We start from the raw sequence: 17,500 nt of genomic DNA, 5'->3' as shown, positions 1-17,500 counted from the left end.
CTATTTTCAGAATGTACAGAATAAAAGTATTTTTGAATGAAAAAAAGTGAATTTATAGTATAAATAGACTCAAACTAACAAAACGTCAGACACATACATTTTAGTAAACATTTTATATTTCATGTTTTAACAGTCTGTGGGGGAGATTTACAAATCACGCATAACACTTTTTTCATGCTATTCCTCTTCTATGTTCCTTAGTGATCATGAAAATATACAGTTGCATTTGTACCTCAGATGCATATAATTTACATAAACAATTGCATTTATTTAAGCAGATAGAACAGATTTTGTGTTGGCATTCCATATGCAACCCACTGCAAATCTCTGAGGTGGCTCTTATGTTAAAACCTTTTTCATTAAGGTGAGTATTGCAGTTATATTTATGTGCTGCTATATACACAAGAAGGTCTGTTTGGACTGTCAGTCTAATCTGCAGCCCCACGCTGTTTCCAGACGCTGAGAGTTATGTATATTGCACAGCTATTTTGTTTTCTGCTTTTTTGAAGCCTGGAATTGCTGGGTTTTGCTCTTGACAGACTTCAGCAGTAAAGAAAGGGATGGGTCTGTTTTTTTCGCAGCAGATGTTCCTGTTTTCTGCACAGTTTCAAGTCCAGTCCAAAGTGTCTTTACTGTCTCCGTGTGGTCTTTCTGCTCCCTCTCTCTTCTTTTAGCTTTTTCTTCCAAAACTCTTTCCATTGCCTTTGTCTTCTTGAAGTTGGGATCTGAAGGATCCAAGTTGTATAAATGAGAGGTGTACATGGCTTGGAATCTTGAATCGTCAACATTAATCTGAAGAAAGAAAAGCCAAGTGTTATCAAAGAACTCTGTAAAGGGTAGTACAGTTTTGCAAGGTGAAAAAAAAATCATCCTTTTTCAGTAAGGATGCAACAGGCTCTGCAGGGGAGTTCAAAACTTTTTATTTTACTAAATATTTCCACAGGAATTTCCGGGTATTAAGAACATACATATACTGACTGTATACATTGCTGAACTGGGTTCAGTGTTGGCCACAGAGCCTCAGCACGTCGTTTTCTGTGCATAGAAAGCCTAATTCAAATTGATGATCTAAATTTTGCTAGTGGCAAACCAGACCAAAGACAAAGCCCGGAAGAAACAACTTGTTTTCTTTGAGGAAGTTTGTCAGTGGATCGATTGTTTCTTTATCAACGAGATACTGACTACCATCCTGCTGGACGCGCAAAATATTTCCCAGATATGAACCCCGTGGATACAATATGCTCATCCCTCACTGTCCATGGAAAGCTATAAGTCATTAAAGTAGTCCAGATTTGGGGTGCCAGTTTTGGGCATTCCCAACGCTCATTCCCCTCCTCCTTGCCCCACTTCTTTCCCATCTTCCTTCTTGAAGATCATGTTTTTATTAAGACTTGATCTGATTATTGTTTCACGGCCTGCGACATATTTACTTGGTTCGTTTGTTACCTACTCTAATTTGCAGGCTACAAGTTTTGTTTATTATTATGCTATTGGATGTTTTTACATTCTCGGCAGCTACGTTTCAGCTGCATTTTTGCATGCAGAACCGATGTCTATGTTGGGCAAGTCTTCTACATAATCAGGACAGGAAAGAGGCAAAACCCCAGACAGCTTTATTTAATCAAAAGGCATGGAGGTGGCCGTTTTCAGCCAGATCAGTCTTATATCTGCCCTCTGTTGGAGAAATAGCCGATTGAGCATGACTGTTCCGGCTTTGTAAATCACAGTGAAGAAAGGATAACAGATAGTCCCACCTTCAAAAAAAAAAAACACCTAGTGGTAACTCGCATATTGTTTTACTGACAAGCTCCTTGTGAAGGCCTTTGTGGACTGCCTTTTGTTTACATTATAACTGCTTCGCTCTCCATACAAATCTATATGAATGCATTTTGAAGCAGGTAAAATGCAGGGTAAAAAGGAGTTTAACTGCAGGTCAAATGCACCTGAATGCACCCCAGAACTCCAGTGTTCAAGAGCTAAGATTCTCAAAGATCTAATAACCGATAAAGTATTAAATAACAATTTGCTAGGTAAAATTATGCTGTCTGTCCCAAACTCCTGGCCTGTAATTGGCTCATCAAAAACAAAAGTTGTGAGAAGATGGCAATATGGAAAACATTACCAAAGTGCGCTAACAAATAATGAACCAAGTGTTCAAAAGGTACATGGATGGTAACCGGATTTAAAAAATCATATGCATTCAGTCCAAAACAAAAGTGCAAAAACTGTGAAAAAGTCTTTCTTTTCAAATTGGAGTGAAGGTAAGGGAGTGTTGGGAGGTGGGTGGGGCCTCGTCCCAAAAGATGATCCAAAGTGATTCTCAGTGGCCTGATATACACATGTGGACACCCAGTGTTAGGAGTGGACTCTTACCACAATGTGGAGAGATGTGAGCATGTACTTGGTTGTATCTAGAAGTCCCCAACTGATCAAGCTGGCAGGGATGGCTCTCGGAATGGACCGGAACAATCAGCTGCTTCCGAAGTGGGGGGGGGATCTGTAGGCTTCCAAGCAGGGGGAGATGCCAAGACAGAGCAACCCAGAGAAAAGAAGAGGACTATAGTGCATTACCTTCAACTTTAATGATAAAACGAATGAGGGTACACTTACACATTCCGGACGAACAAACAGCAAATACAGGGCGGTCGCGGGTGTCTGCAGTACAAACCGGGACCTATGACAGCACGGCTGGCTCCCCCCGACGCGTTTCCACTAACAAGTCGGCTTCTGGGATTGGAGCTCCGGTCCATTCCGAGAGCCATCCCTGCCAGCTTGATCAGTTGGGGACTTCTAGATACAACCAAGTACATGCTCACATCTCTCCACATTGTGGTAAGAGTCCACTCCTAACACTGGGTGTCCACATGTGTATATCAGGCCACTGAGAATCACTTTGGATCATCTTTTGGGACGAGGCCCCACCCACCTCCCAACACTCCCTTACCTTCACTCCAATTTGAAAAGAAAGACTTTTTCACAGTTTTTGCACTTTTGTTTTGGACTGAATGCATATGATTTTTTAAATCCGGTTACCATCCATGTACCTTTTGAACACTTGGTTCATTATTTGTTAGCGCACTTTGGTAATGTTTTCCATATTGCCATCTTCTCACGTTTAATTCAAATTTCAGTGCTGCTTTCACTTCACTTCTCACCACTTCAGGACTGCGCACCTATTTTCTTTCAAAAACAAAAGTTGGCCTGACCTATTCTAGACTACATCTATGCTATAAAACTGGATCTGGATTGTATGCCTGCCCACCGGGGCATTAAGAAATAACTTGCATGGATCTGCCTACTATCCTTATGATATGAAGAAAACTTATTATGAAACACGACATCCTTTTTTTAAGGAAGGCAATGCTGTACTTTGCCTTATTTTAGACCAGAGTTTTGGGTGTGATTGGCTCACCTCACCATACCCTAAGAGATCATACTTTCATTTAAGTGTCCTCTAAAAGAAGGCCTATTTTGGTTTTTCTCATCTGATTGATATTGGATTGAGAGGAGTCCCCAAGTCATGAATAGCATCATGCTGACATTGTTTACCATCTTAAAAACAAATAACTCTGTGGAATCTACTGGCCCAGGATCATACAGATTTTATTTTTAAAAATAACCGGTTAGAGACTCGAGAACTCTATTACTGGATAGGAGCAGACACAAACTGTTGGCACAATGTTTTATAGCATACACAAGCGCCATCAACATTGTAAACCTCCCATAAATACATCTTTTAGGAACTGAACATAGTGATCTCATGTATTCTAATCAAAGACATACCCACTGAGTTCCATGTCCTGAATAAAATGCCTGGAGCCTTACTATGGTCATAGAACACTATTGTTCCATTTGTTAAGGTTGTTTGAGATTTAGATTTAGCCCTCAGCTTATATTTAAATGTTATCATATAAATAGTCAGTTGGTGCTTAAATTGTTCATTTAACTAATATATCAAACTAAATCCCAGCTCTGTCAATCTGCTGTAGAAACTAGCACTATCCCTACAGGAATTTCCATGCATTTAGCAACATGAATGCAAAGGAAAGGGTAGTATGTGGTGCTGGTGAGGAGCGCATTAAAACAAACCTGTTTAGCTCTGCATGGATAAAGCTCACGTTTGCTTTAACACTTTTGTACCCTTACATTCATTTTTACATATAAATCTGTAACAAAGTTAGTAGAATTGTAATTCGTAAAAAAAACAAAACAAAAAAACAAAACAAAAAAACAAAAACAAAAAAAAAAAAAAAACATTGTTTTACATGAACTATATCTTGAATGGAAAAGAAGTTGAAGCCCTCTGGGCAAGAAGAGCACTGATACAATCTTAGAAGAAAAGAAATAGAAACATAGTTTCAATTTTTTTTTTTTTTCTTAGAAAAAAATGACAATGCTGTCTGTAAGCGGTATTTTGTGGGCAGAGGGGCGCAGAACTAAACTAGACAACAAAAGCTGGGTTGTATTAGCGCTTTAGAGAAACACTAGCAAAAAACTTGGGTTGGAAGGATCTTCCCTAAATGCTAACATTGGAGACAAGAATTCATTTACCATTTATACTGAAAGTGTTTTTGGTTTTAAAGTAAAGGTAGAAAGGCAGCAGAGAACAAAAAGATCACCTTAACTTTAAAGTGTTTAATGTTCAGAAATTTTAAGTTGCATATCTAGAAAACGACATTAAAATAAAGAAGATTTCCACTAAAACATTGTCTCCCATTTCATTCTGATCCCTGTGCACAGTCATCAGTCCTCTCAGAGCCCATTTATAGGCCCAATCAGGTCCATTCAGAATTAGTTCTTCTACGATAGCAAGACATATTGTATAGATAAGATGCAACAGAAGATTCTGCCAGCCGGTGACCAGTGAAATTAAAAAAAAAAAAATGGAGGAGTAGTGGGGTTGAAGAGCTTCCTTATTACACAATTTGTGTAACAAGCAAAAGGGGTTTCCAATTTAATAGTTATAAAAACAGTAAGAACTTGAAGAAGAAGCATGCAACATTTTTTTTGTGGCTTTATTAACCATTAGGCACGGGCACCTCCCAGCCCTTTAAGAGTTTTCAGATGCTGGTAGGCTGGGGCAAGGTCTATGATCATGTGGCCATATGATCAGAAGGCAGGGATTGGGAGCTTTTCCTTAGCTGTCAGTAACTGTGCCTAGAGCGCTCAGGGCACAGCTGGTTTTGCAATGTTGCATGCAAATATGCGGCCGCTCTGCGCTAAGACCCACCTGCCGAGAGGAATGCCATCAGCGCCAACATGGTAAAAAGTGATACTGTTTCAAATAATGTAATGTACTTAGTATTACATATTACAACTGATTCCAATCTTCACTCTCTGCAGAGCTGAGGTCATCACTAGAATCTTTAGCACCTAACACATCGAAGGACGACAATAAACCGAAAAGCTCACTGACTCTAGTTAGGTGGTTCACATGAAACCAAGCTTAACCTCTGGAGGGCACCCAAGAACAGCATTTAGAGCTCAAACCCAAAAAAAGGAGCGTCCATCAGTGCAAATTTAAAAAGGAGCTCAAAACAGCATTAATAATTTAGAAGACTGCCAATGTGTTTTGAGGGCAAAACATGATCCTGCTTTATAAGGGTTCAGTAATGTTTGCAAATGTTTTAATGGGCTCAGGGAAGCAGATGCCAGTCAAACAGCTGTTTCACTGGATTAATTCTGCCACATCTGATAACCCCTCTTGTATTGAATTGTATTGTTGCTGTAGTGCCTCCCTTTATATTGTAAAGCACTGCACAAACTGCGCTTTATAAATCCTGAATAGTAATAATAATAATAATCTGATTCCTTTACAATTAGTTGAAGTAGTTGTAACTCTAACATATACCCAGTGAAATGATGGGCTTCAAGTGATATACAGATGAAAAAAATCTTCCTACATAAAGTATCTGTTTATCTACAGTATTCTCTTCTGTACAAGTCCAGAATTTAAAAACCTTGTCTAAGATGTCAGAAAAAATGTGGGCGGACAGCTGAAATTACACACTGCAGAGATCAGTGAGGCGAGCTCTGAAAGCTGATTGGAGAGAAGGGACACACCCCCTTCCATGCAGCTCAAATTAACAGAGCTTAGGCCATCAATCAGCTGGAGGTCCCTCCCCTGTCAACTTTTTTTTCTTGGTGTCAGGAAAACTTGTCAGAAGTGATTCATGCTGATAGTAGAGAAATGCAGCAGCAGACAAAAAAATGACACTTTGTGCTCTTAATTTAGACAAGTACACATTATAGAGGAGTATGCTTTGTTCACATTTCATATCTACGGTTTACAATCACAAAGTTTACGATATCTCTGGCATCCACCTGCTTCCCTGAGTCCTTTCAAATATTTGCAAATATTACTGTCCCCATTGGATGATTTTTGAATCAATATAGCGGTTTTTAACTCCTTTCTGAATATTGTCTTGGTGCTTCTTTTGGTTTAAGCTCTGAGTAGCCTAATGTAGCAGCCGGGAAGAAAAGCCACAGCGAGCAAATGGGAGAGGCAGGGATAAGACACAACTGAAAGTGTTGAACGCTGAAGATTCTAGCGATGTCTAAATCTGCAAAGACTGCAATCAACAGTCAGTAATGACACTAAAGGCCCGTACACACGTACCGATTGTCGGCCGTAAAGATTCGGCCGACGACCGATCGGCCGATTGTAGGCTTGTTAGTATGATGTTTCCGACAGCGCATTTTCGGCCGAACAGAATCTGTCGTGCAAGCATTAAAATTTTTGTTGTCCAACACCAGAACGGCCGATTGTTCGCCAGTCAGTACAGATTTCGGCCGACAGACAGCAGATTTGCAAGACTGGGCATGCTCAGAAAAGAAAAAAGACAAGGAAAGTTAATCATCACATGACATCACTTCTGCAGTCGGCTGTTGTTGGCCGACAAAATTCGTGTGCAGTCTTTTGCACTTTTCAACAGACAAGACAGCCCTTGGACAAAAGACGGCCGATCGTTCGGCCGACGATCGGTACGTGTGTACGGGGCTTTAGAATAGATGTATTTTAATATGCTTTACATTGTTTTTACAAGGACAGTGTCTATTTAATCCTTGCAGTACTCTGGGCTAAGGTGCAGCACGAGGCTGAAAACACAAGCCACATTGTATTTACTCAATGTTTTTTTAAAACTTTTGGAAAAATATTCTGGGGACAAATTCACCTGTGTAATGGCTTCCAAAAAAAAAAAAAAACACGACTACACAACATGCATGTTATTCTTAGACATTTAACAGCTACTGGCACACCTGTTGACTGACAAAGTAGTTTACCACATGGCTCTAAAAATAGAATTTTTGCAGAGCACCATAAAAGTGTAGTCATATACACCAGATGGAGATGACAATATACCTTGAAATTGTCTTCCACCAATTCTTCCTTCTTCTTCAGCCTTTTCTTCTTGCTGCGGCTCAGATTCTGCTGCTCCACAATCTTATCATAGTTGAAATGCTTCCGGTCATCCTCCACATCGTCCATCATGAGTAGTGCCATCTCTGCCTGCAAGATACACAGAAATCATGCATCTCCATATCAAAACTGCAAAAGTATCACAAATTCGTTTGAAAAGAAACTTAAGGTGTTACTGTATGTTTACCAGTAGAATATGCACGGAATTGTAGATAATCCAAAATTCCTTTGATTATGAGAAACACCCTATTCTTTAAAATACTTTGGAGATAGGCATGCAGCAGTATAGTATAGTATATAAAGATGCTTTAATCCCCTTTAACCATTAGTGCCGGTTCACACAAATGCAATGTCAGACATCGCATGGAATTCGCACTACACTGCTGTGCAAATCACATGCGATGTCTGTGCAATGCGAATTGGGACCAAATTCGCACAGGACTCTTTTTTGGTCCACACCAGAATCCGATCAAATGGGTGTTCACAGCTATACGATCCAATTGCACTGTAATATGCAAACTAATCTGGGGGTGTCGTTAACTTTGTATTGACAATCCCAGCAGTTCGCAAATGGCAGTGTGAACTGCCTGCGAGTCGGGTGCGATGCAGGAACCTGCAGTGGATTCACAGGGTTCCCACAACGCACCAATCTGAACCGGCACTTAGTAGGTAGAGATCAAGCAGTACAAAGGATGCTGGAATGTTCAGGAGCAAAATGGTGGCACTTCAACCAATAAACTGAATAAACCCTACTGCTCCGGGGAGCTTTTCTGTGCAACACAGTACTTCTTAAAAGGAAACCTGTCATGAATTTATTTGGAGGTTCAGGCTGCGGACCTCCTTCTGAAAACACTGGCTGCTTGGCTATCAAGCAATCTGTGTTTTGGCTCTGCCTATAATATATTCTGAGTTATTTACCTCGAACTAGTAGGCAGATGAGACATTCTGACATTGATAATTATTTTACCCAGTCAGCAAAACATATTATCCCAGAAAGTCAGAATGATAGCCAGGGAATTAGCATTTGCAGAGAAAGGTCATCAATAGCAGCCTCTGTATTTCTCTGAAAATTTCCCTTTAGTTCTCAGCTACTTATGTTAGTATGAAAATGTATAAAGGGCTAGACTATGCCCTCCAAATTAGAGTGTAGTTAGGACACCATGCTCCCTTACCTGGCTACAAAAGACCCTGCCAGCAAACACTTCCAGTTTGTGGTTTAAATTACCAGCTTTACTTCACTGTCTGTTCGTCATTAACAGAGCAAGGGTAGTCCAAAACGAGTAAATGACTAGTCAACTGATGTCAGACACTAATGGAGCTTTTGTTACCATGTATAATTTTTCTTATTTAGGGTAGGGTCCAAACTAGAATAATATGTAAATCCTGGGTCCAGCAGTATGCCAGTGGACCTCCTGAGCTAGGGAGTGTCTCTACTGACATCTGCCCTGTGCTTTAGTTAGTGATGCTCTGTGGCTAACAGCTATCTGAAAAATGCCTCTGCAAACACTAAACCAGAGCTAAGTTTATGAGCGTTACAAGCTTTGAAAATTCGGTTTCTTCAATATGTGCCTGCTGTACCATGTACTTGTATAAGAAAGTATCCTGTTCTTTTTGTATTACTTCCTTTTTGCGAAATCACAGGTGCTCCTGCCAGTTCCTCTGTTTTCCTATTAAAAACTAACCACACTAAGTAGGAGAGCACAATGTGGTCAGTTCTCCAACTATGCTGGGAACTCAGCCTGCTCTCTTCCAATAACTACTTGTCCTGACACTCACTCCTGTACAGCCTGTCACTGGGAAGCTCAGTATGCTGCTGCTTCTCCTCCCCCAGCTAATATGCAGCTGAAAACAAATTGAATGTAATCACTTATAAAAAAGTGCAAAAAATTGGATTTTTGACTTACCGTAAAATCCATCTCTCTGATGTTCATTGACGGACACAGCTCCTGATCGTCTTAACCATTTGGTTATACTGCCCCCTACAGGATAAGGACACTAAGCAGAAAAAAAAAAAGTCTGGCTACGCTTATGGGCAGTTCCAGGGGGTGTACTCCCGTCTCTCTGCTATAGGTACCCAGTTTTGTTACAAGCAGTGTCAGAAGAATTACAACTCCACAGTGGGGTTGGTGCTGTGTCCGTCAATGAACAGAGAAATGGATTTTACAGTAAGTAAAAAAACCTCATTTTCTCTTTTGTTCGCTGACGGACACAGCTCCTCATCTGCATAACCATTGGGACGTCCCAAATTACTGTTAAACATGAGGGGTGGGAACAGTGAAAAAGAAATTCCCAACGCTAACTATAGCCAACTAGGTAAACAGGAGCTCAACCAAAACAACTGGAGTTCACCTGAAAAAAAAAAAAACAAACAAAAACAAAAAAATACAATATACCTTCAAAGAGGACCAGGTCCTCTAAACAGCAGCCTACAAAACCTTGCGGCCAAAGTAAGCATCCGCAGATGACAACACATCCACTTTATAGAAACTTTGCGAAAGTGTGCACTGACGACCAGGTGGCCACCTTGCAAACCTGCGTCACTGACACCTGATGACGAAAGGGCCAGGAGGCATTAAGCGCCCGAGGAGAGTGCGCCTTGACAGGGAAAGGAGGAACCTGACCCTTGATGGAATAGGCCTGAATCACTGTCTGTCTGATCCATCTGGAAATGGTTGCAGAGGAAGCAGACAACCCTTTCCGAGGCTCATCCATAAGCACAGATAGTGAGTCTGATTTCCTAAAAGTCTCCATAGCTGCTAGGTACACCCTAATCGCCCGGACCACATCCAAGGCATGCAAAGCAATTTCCTTTGGATGTTTTGGCCAGGGACACAGGGAAGGCAACACAATGTCTTCATTCAAATGAAAATCAGAGACAACCTAAGGAACGACGGACTGGGGTGAAAAACCACCTCATCACTGTGAACCACCAAGTAGATTGAACGACAGGGTAATGCCGCCAATTCCGACACCCTGCACGCAGAAGTGAAAGCCCCCAAAAAGACCACCTTCTGGGACAGCGTAAGCAGGGGAATCTCACGAAAATTCTCAAAAGGAGGCTTCTGGAGGACTGAGAGCACTGGAGGGGTCAAGTGCCTAACTCCCTGAAGAAAAGTATGCACCAAGGAGTATGTGGTCAAGGGCCGTTGAAAGAAGGCCACTAAGGCTGACACCTGACCCTTGATAGTACTCAAGGCTAGTTTCTACTAAGATCCAAGCCACCGAAAAAAGATTGAGGATGAACCCTAAAAGACACACACCACACAATGTACGTCTTCCACGTACAATGATAGATCTTCCTAGAAGTAGATTTCCTAGCTTTTAACAGCGTTGGCAACACTGACTCAGACAAACCTCTATCCACCAGCACCTGGCGTTCAACAGCTAAGCCGACAAAGCCATCGTCTGTAAAGCAGGATGGAAGATTGGTCCTTGGGACAGCAGATCCTCCCTGAGAGGAAGCTTCCAAGAAACATCGGCAACAAGCCGCACCAGGTAGCCGTACAAAGCCCAGCAAGGCCAGTCCGGGGGCCACTAAGATGACCGGAATCCCTTCTGCCTCGATCCCGTGTTTTGGCAGAAGCTTGAAAGAAGGGAAGGCATAAATCAGACGATACTGACCCCACGGGGCCACCAGTGCATCCATGGCGTCCGCCAGAGGATCCCGTGACTAAGCCACAAACCTTTGCACCTTTCTGTTGAGTGGGGACCCCAACAAATCCACCTCGGGAATGCCCCACTGGAGACACATCTGATGAAACACCTCCGGATGAAGGGACCACTCCCCTCGATCCACTGCCTGCCAGCTGAGGTAATCCGCCTGTCAGTTTTCCACCCCAGGAATGTGTACGGCGGAGAGGGCTGGAACGAACCGGTATGCCCACCTTAGAATGCCAGCTACCTTCAGAGCCGCCAAGACACTTCTTGCGCCCCTCCCCCCCCCCAGTGATTGACATAAGCTACGGCCATGGAATTGTCTGATTGAATGCACACTGGACATCCCTGAAGACGATCCATCCAATGTTCCAGGCACAGTCTGATCGCTCGGAGTACCAAGGCATTGATCGGTAGTCTGGACTCTTCTGAAGAAGGAAGGATTGGCCCAGCCGAAGCACAAAGCCATCATATCAGGGACTCCTTCATTCCCCGGCTCAACCGGATCGGATTGTCCAGAGACTGAAGATTCTGGTCCCACTTGGCCAGAATCTCCCTTGCAGGGACCTCGTATGGAGCTGTGCAAACGGAACCGCCTTGAAGGTAGACACCTGTATGTAAGTCCAGAGGGATTACCATCTGCTGGACAGCAGGAGACGATTTACAGCTTGCAGTTTCTGAAGTTTGTCCAGAGGAAGGAGCACTCTGGCTAGAGCAGAGTCCAGAGTCTAACCCAGATAGTCCAGCTTTGTGCACGGAACCAGAGCAGACTTTTGAAAATTCAGAATCCAGCCAAACACCCTCGAGCTCATATGGTGATCTCCAGATTTTTCACCAGAGCAGTAGGAGACTCGCCTCGCAGAAGGAGGTCTTCCAGGTAGCCCAGTACCGCGATTCCCCATTGGTGTAACAATACTAGCACCAGGGCCAACACTTTCGTGAAGACCAGAGGAGCAGAAGCGAGACCCAAGGGTAATGCGACAAACTGATAATGCTCCTCTCCCATGACAAAGTGGAGAAAGCGCTGGAGACCGACACACATTGGAATGTCAAGGTAAGCGTCCTTGATGTCGATGGAGGCAAGAAAAATCCACCTGATGCAGGGAAGACACCACCGTGCGAACGGACTCCATTCTGAACTTCTGCATCCGCACAAAGCAGTTCAGCGCCTTGAGGTCCAGAATTGGATGCACCTTGCCTTCCTTCTGGGGACTGTAAACAGGTTTGAGTAACACCCCTGAAAACATTCTGAAGTCGGAACCATCACACTTCAACCTCTTGCCGACCGCCCACCTCAGTATTACTGTGGCAGGATGGCTCGGCTGCGTAAAATCACGTAGATCTATCCGTTTTTGTGCTCGAGGTCTCGGCGGCGCGCACGTGCTACTGGAGCTGCGCTCCTGCTCCGTCTAGACACAGCGGGAGGCGGGCCACGGTAGGAGCAGCGGCGATTGCCGCCAGCCTCCAGCGATCGTCAGAGAAACTGACAGAAGACCCACCTGCTTATGTACACAAAGCAGGCGAGTCTTCTGTCAGAAAGGCAGGGAGAGATCAGGAGTTTCAGCCAAGCTGAAACCCCGATCTCTCTGTGCCTGTCACAGAACCATTCCCCCACACAGTCAGTAATCACATTTAGGCATACAGTAACCCCTTTGATCACCCCCAGTGTTAACCCCTTACCTGCCAGTGTGATTTATAAAGTAACAGTGCATATTATTTAGTACTGATTACTGTATTAATGTCACTGGTCCCCAAAGAGTGTCAAAAATGTCAGTTAGGGGCCCGATCTGTCCGCCGCAACCCCGCTAAAAAAATGCAGATCACCGCCATTACTCAAAAAAAAAAAATTCCATAAATCTATCCCGTAGTTTGTAAACGCTATAACTTTTGCGCAAACCAATTAAAATACTCTTTTTGGGATTTTTTTTTACCAAAAATATGTAGCAGAATACAAATTGGCCTACACTAATAAAAAAAATTAGATTTTTTAAATTTTTTTATTGGGAATGTTTTACAGCAGAAAGTAAAAAATATGGCGTTTTTCAAAATTGTCGCTCTTATTTATTTATAGCGCAAAATCTAAAAGCCGCAGAGGTGATCAAAATACCACCAAAAGAAAGCTCTATTTGTGGGAAAAAAGGACATCAATTGTATTTGGGAACAGCGTCGCACAACCGCGCAATTTTTCGTTAAAGTAACGCATGTGCCGAATCGCAAAAAATGGCCTTGTCATTAACGGGGTAAAACCTTCCGGAGCTGAAGTGGTTTAAGTAAAAGGTCTTGCACCGCCATAAGCAAGCCGGGGACAGTCGCACGTTGGAAGGAAGAACCTTACCAAGAGTAACAAAACTCGATCTTGTAGCCGGACCGAATGACCTCGTGGACCCACCTGATTTGTACCAGGTAAGTCCACAGGTCCGGGAACAAGCTAAGCTGTCCCTCCACCCCAGATATGGGTGAGGGCGCACCTTCATGCTGACGGGGCCTTGTCCATGGGTCTGGAGAAGCCCACTCTTGACTTGCCAGACCGAGTTCCTTCAGAGGAGGCCCGAAGGGTTCCAATCCCTTGTCAGTCGACCCTGAGGGACGAAAAAAATTATGAGCTGAGGAGAGCCCACGTCTAGGACGCGGGTCCTTGCCCTTAGTAGACTGTGGAAGAAAGGTACTCTTCCCCCCCCTGTGAGACCTTTAATGATGTCATCCAGGGTACCGCCAAACAGGCAATCTCCTTGAAAGGGAAGATTAGTCAAGGCTTTTTTAGAAGTCTGGTCCACAGACCAGCATTTGAGCCAAAAGACAAGCCGAAGGACCACTGCCGAAACAGAGCAGAGCCACTAGGGGAGCCGCATCCAAAGAGACATCACAGATAAACTGCAGCCACTGGACCAGCTGGTCCACCTGCTCAGCAAAGGCAGGGGAGCACCACTCCCCCTCCAGGTCATGGTGCAAAAGCCTAGCCAATTCGGTCAGAGTCTGCGACACCAGGGCAATGGTGAAGAGCGGGATCAGTGTCGAACCAGCCAGGGTGTACATATTGCGGGCCACAGCCTCTGTCTTCCTGTCAGCCAGGTCCTTGAAGGCCGGGGACTCTACAACCGGAATCATGGTTGCCTTGTTTATTCTGGAAACCGGAGGGTCCACCACCGGTGGAACAGTCCACTTCTTAAGAAGGGACTCCTCATAGGGGTATCGCCTAGGAAAATCGCTTAGGTCGTCCCCACTATTTAGTTACAATTCTTTCAAAATAGGAGAGGAAAGGGAACACCTTTTACGCTCTGGATGGCTTATGAATGCCAAAGGGAACGTGCGCCTCCGCCGCAGCATCAGCTGCATCCTCCATCTTTAAGGTTTCATGCACAGCTACAATCAGTGCGTCCACCGGTGCCTTTTCGTATGCGGCTGCAGAAGTGCAGGAATCCTCCTCACTATCAGAGGATTCAAGGCGCGTGGTCACAGACCCAGCAGAGTGATCCATGTCCGCGGCAGCCAAATCAGATTCAGGATCCGATTAAACAGATGAGGCACGGAAAGACGGGGGACGCTTTTTGCCAGCCCGTCGCTCCAAAAGACACCTCCAACCGGGACACCAAGGACTCCAGGACCACAATCAGTGCATCAATGGATGGATGGGACCCCGGAGGGCCCCGCAGCCTCAGAAAGGGGATCAGGTGGGGAGATTAACTCCAAAGACTCCATGAGTCATCAGGGGGACCCCAAAAAATAGTGTAAAACACTGCTAAGGGACAACCCCCACCACTCTGGCAGCCCTACCAGTTGCCAGCCACAAAGCACCTATCGATCCTCAGTAGAGAGGGAGAGGACCCCACCAGACTCGCCACCCCACAGAAACCAGGAACTGCAGCTACAAGGAGAATCTGCGCTGCACGAACACCGATCAGGAAATAAAAAGATCCAGGAGTCAGCACCATGGGATGAGGAGGGGCTCCCACTGCCGAAATCGCTGCCCAGGGGGCTCCACTATCATGGCCGTCGCTATTTTCAATGGCAAAACCACAGAAAAATGGCCGCTGGACTACACAAACATGGCCATCGTACATTAAGCACACAGGCTACCAGAAAATGGCGGCATCACGAGGCTCCCAGGAATCCCTAGGCCTCAGAAGATAGTACAGTCAGGAAGGGGGAGGGGGCCCTGGCAGGAGCCCCCAAAAAGTACAGCCCCCTCCACAACCGATTGCCTGGCCGCCGCCGGCGCACCCATCACCAGCACAGCACCCTGCCCCCACCCTAGGCGGTGGACCAGGACACCCCACAGCACCAGCATCAGTGAAGGGGGGGGGGGGGCAAATGAGGGGCGAGATTGCCCAAAGAGACCACCAGACCAATGAGGGGGTTGCCTAACAGGAAGGAAGAGAACCCAGGGGTCCAACCATCCCATAGAGGGGCCCACGTCCACCCCAAAACCCTCCAGAGGGAGACAGTTATTTACTATAACAGGAACCAGGTGGGCACAGCTCCAGACAGAACCTCCTCTCGATCCAAATGGGGGGGGCTGTCGGCCAGGAGGAACGCTGTAACTCTGGCCGAGACCTAGTCGTATGCGACCTCGCGAGACATTTAACTCGCAGGGCCAGCCCCTGTCTGGTGGGGCCAAGTCGCAGCTGACCTAGTGTGGAGCGGAGATCTGCGCGTGCTCGCTGGCCAGACTGGGGTGACTATTGGATCTAGCTTATCCAGCCCGTCACTGGCAGTTGATTGTAGAAATCACAGGAGAAAATCCTATTGAAAAAGAAAAAATTGCCAGGACCAGAGATCCCAGCAATGAACTATGTCCTTACCCCTGACTAGGCAGAAAAAAAACTAAGTACCTATAGCAGAGAAGGAGTATACCCCCTGGGACTGCCCATAGGCGTAGCCAGACTTTTTTTTCTGCCTAGTGTCCCACTCCTGTAGGGAACAGTATAACCCAATGGTTAAGAAGATCAGGATCTGTGTCTGTCAATGAACGTAAGAGAAAGTTATTTTTATTTTTAAATCTATACAAAAACATTTTGCCTTTAATATTGGTTTTAAACGTAATGGGTTGTTTTACATGGTGATCGTTTACAATCACTTTAAGGCACCTTTAAACAGAACCTGCCATATATGAGCATTCATAGGAATGTAAATCTCTTCCCTTTCATTTTGTTATAACAGTATGTGCTTATCTCTTGGGGATTTGTATGTGTAAGCTGTTTTTTTAGTTGTATTTTCTCCTTTTCAGGGCAGAAACCTCACCTCAATGTAATGGAAGCTGACCTTTCTCCTGCTTGAGCTCAGGGTTAATAATTAAAAGGGATGTAAACCTATTCTGTAGGCTTGTACCTATAGGTAAGCCTATAAGGCTTCCCTGTAGGTAATCTGAATATCTTCTAAACCTTTACATTTACGGTGATGTCACCGGCGCGTGCGCACTAAAGGGACATTATACCCATGCCATGCCTTCAGGGCTCAATGCTGCGGCCCGTGACTCCCGTGCGTGCGTAGGCTTGACATCTTTGCAACGCGGCCAATCAGACGGCTGGAGGATGCAAACCCGGAAGGAAGACCTGGTGAAGATGGCCAGCCTCATAGTTGTATGTGTGCAGTGTGATCTCTAAGACATTGCTGCCTCTGGTTGCTATTCTTATTAGATTTAAAGTGAGGTTTGGAGATGTCACTAATGTATGTCTGTGTGGAGGCAGCCATCATAGTAGAGGCAGGGCTTTACTTCCTCATGTTAGAGCCTCCAGGACGAACAATAGGCTCTAACATGAGGAAGTCCTGCCTATACCAAAATGGGCATCTCCACACAGAGGCAAAGTGCAGAACAAGGCATTGTAAGTAAAGGGGAAGGATCAGCTGTAGAGAGACCACAGGTTACACTAATGGCTAATCCTTTGCCCTCTGCCTACTTTTTTTTTTTTTTTGGCACGGTCTGCAGTGTTAAGTTTCCATTAACCTGCTAGTATTAGAATACTTATTAAAATAATTCAAACAAACTAAAATAATCCCCACACAGACACTAAGGATGCGCATTCACGATCCTGAAACTTCAAACTTTTACTACGTCTGGCAGTGTGTGTTTGCATACTTCCACCCAAACTGACTTTGCAGTCCATTATTATGCATGTGTATGGATGATAAAAGTTTCTTTCACAGCCGGTCTGTGTATAGGTCCACAACAACCTTGTATCTTTAACCAAGATAAGTAGAATGATCCACAAAGCTGTAATTCTATCACTTCTATAATACTTAATTCAGCAGTAATACACCATGGCTGATCACTGTCAAGACCAGTACCCCTTCCTCCAAGCCGGTAATTTAGTTTGCATTCAATGTAAACATTCTCTGGCAAATGGGGAAACAAAAAAACGCAACCAGTGCAGACACAAAAGGTGTCTGACAGAACACAGCGAGAGAACATAGAAACTCTGTGTCACGTGT

At 44.4% G+C, this 17,500-nt stretch overlaps 1 protein-coding gene across 1 annotated transcript in view; it reads right to left on the bottom strand.

The window, feature by feature from the left end:
- Positions 1-453: 453 nt before the first annotated feature.
- Positions 454-17,500, bottom strand: part of ESF1 (ESF1 nucleolar pre-rRNA processing protein homolog) — a 128,575-nt gene continuing 111,528 nt past the window's right edge. The window contains exons 13-14 of the mRNA XM_082252471.1: positions 7,364-7,510; positions 454-792 (exon numbers count right to left, since the gene is read on the bottom strand). Coding sequence (XP_082108597.1) covers positions 484-792; positions 7,364-7,510 — 456 coding nt within the window. The 3' untranslated portion in view covers positions 454-483. The remainder of the gene's footprint in view (positions 793-7,363; positions 7,511-17,500) is intronic.

This window comes from Pelophylax lessonae (assembly GCF_965119305.1).
Source record: "Pelophylax lessonae genome assembly, chromosome: 3".
Lineage (NCBI taxonomy): Eukaryota > Metazoa > Chordata > Amphibia > Anura > Ranidae > Pelophylax > Pelophylax lessonae.
The sequence above is the reverse complement of the archived record's forward strand: the minus strand, read 5'-3'. Positions and strand labels throughout refer to the sequence as shown.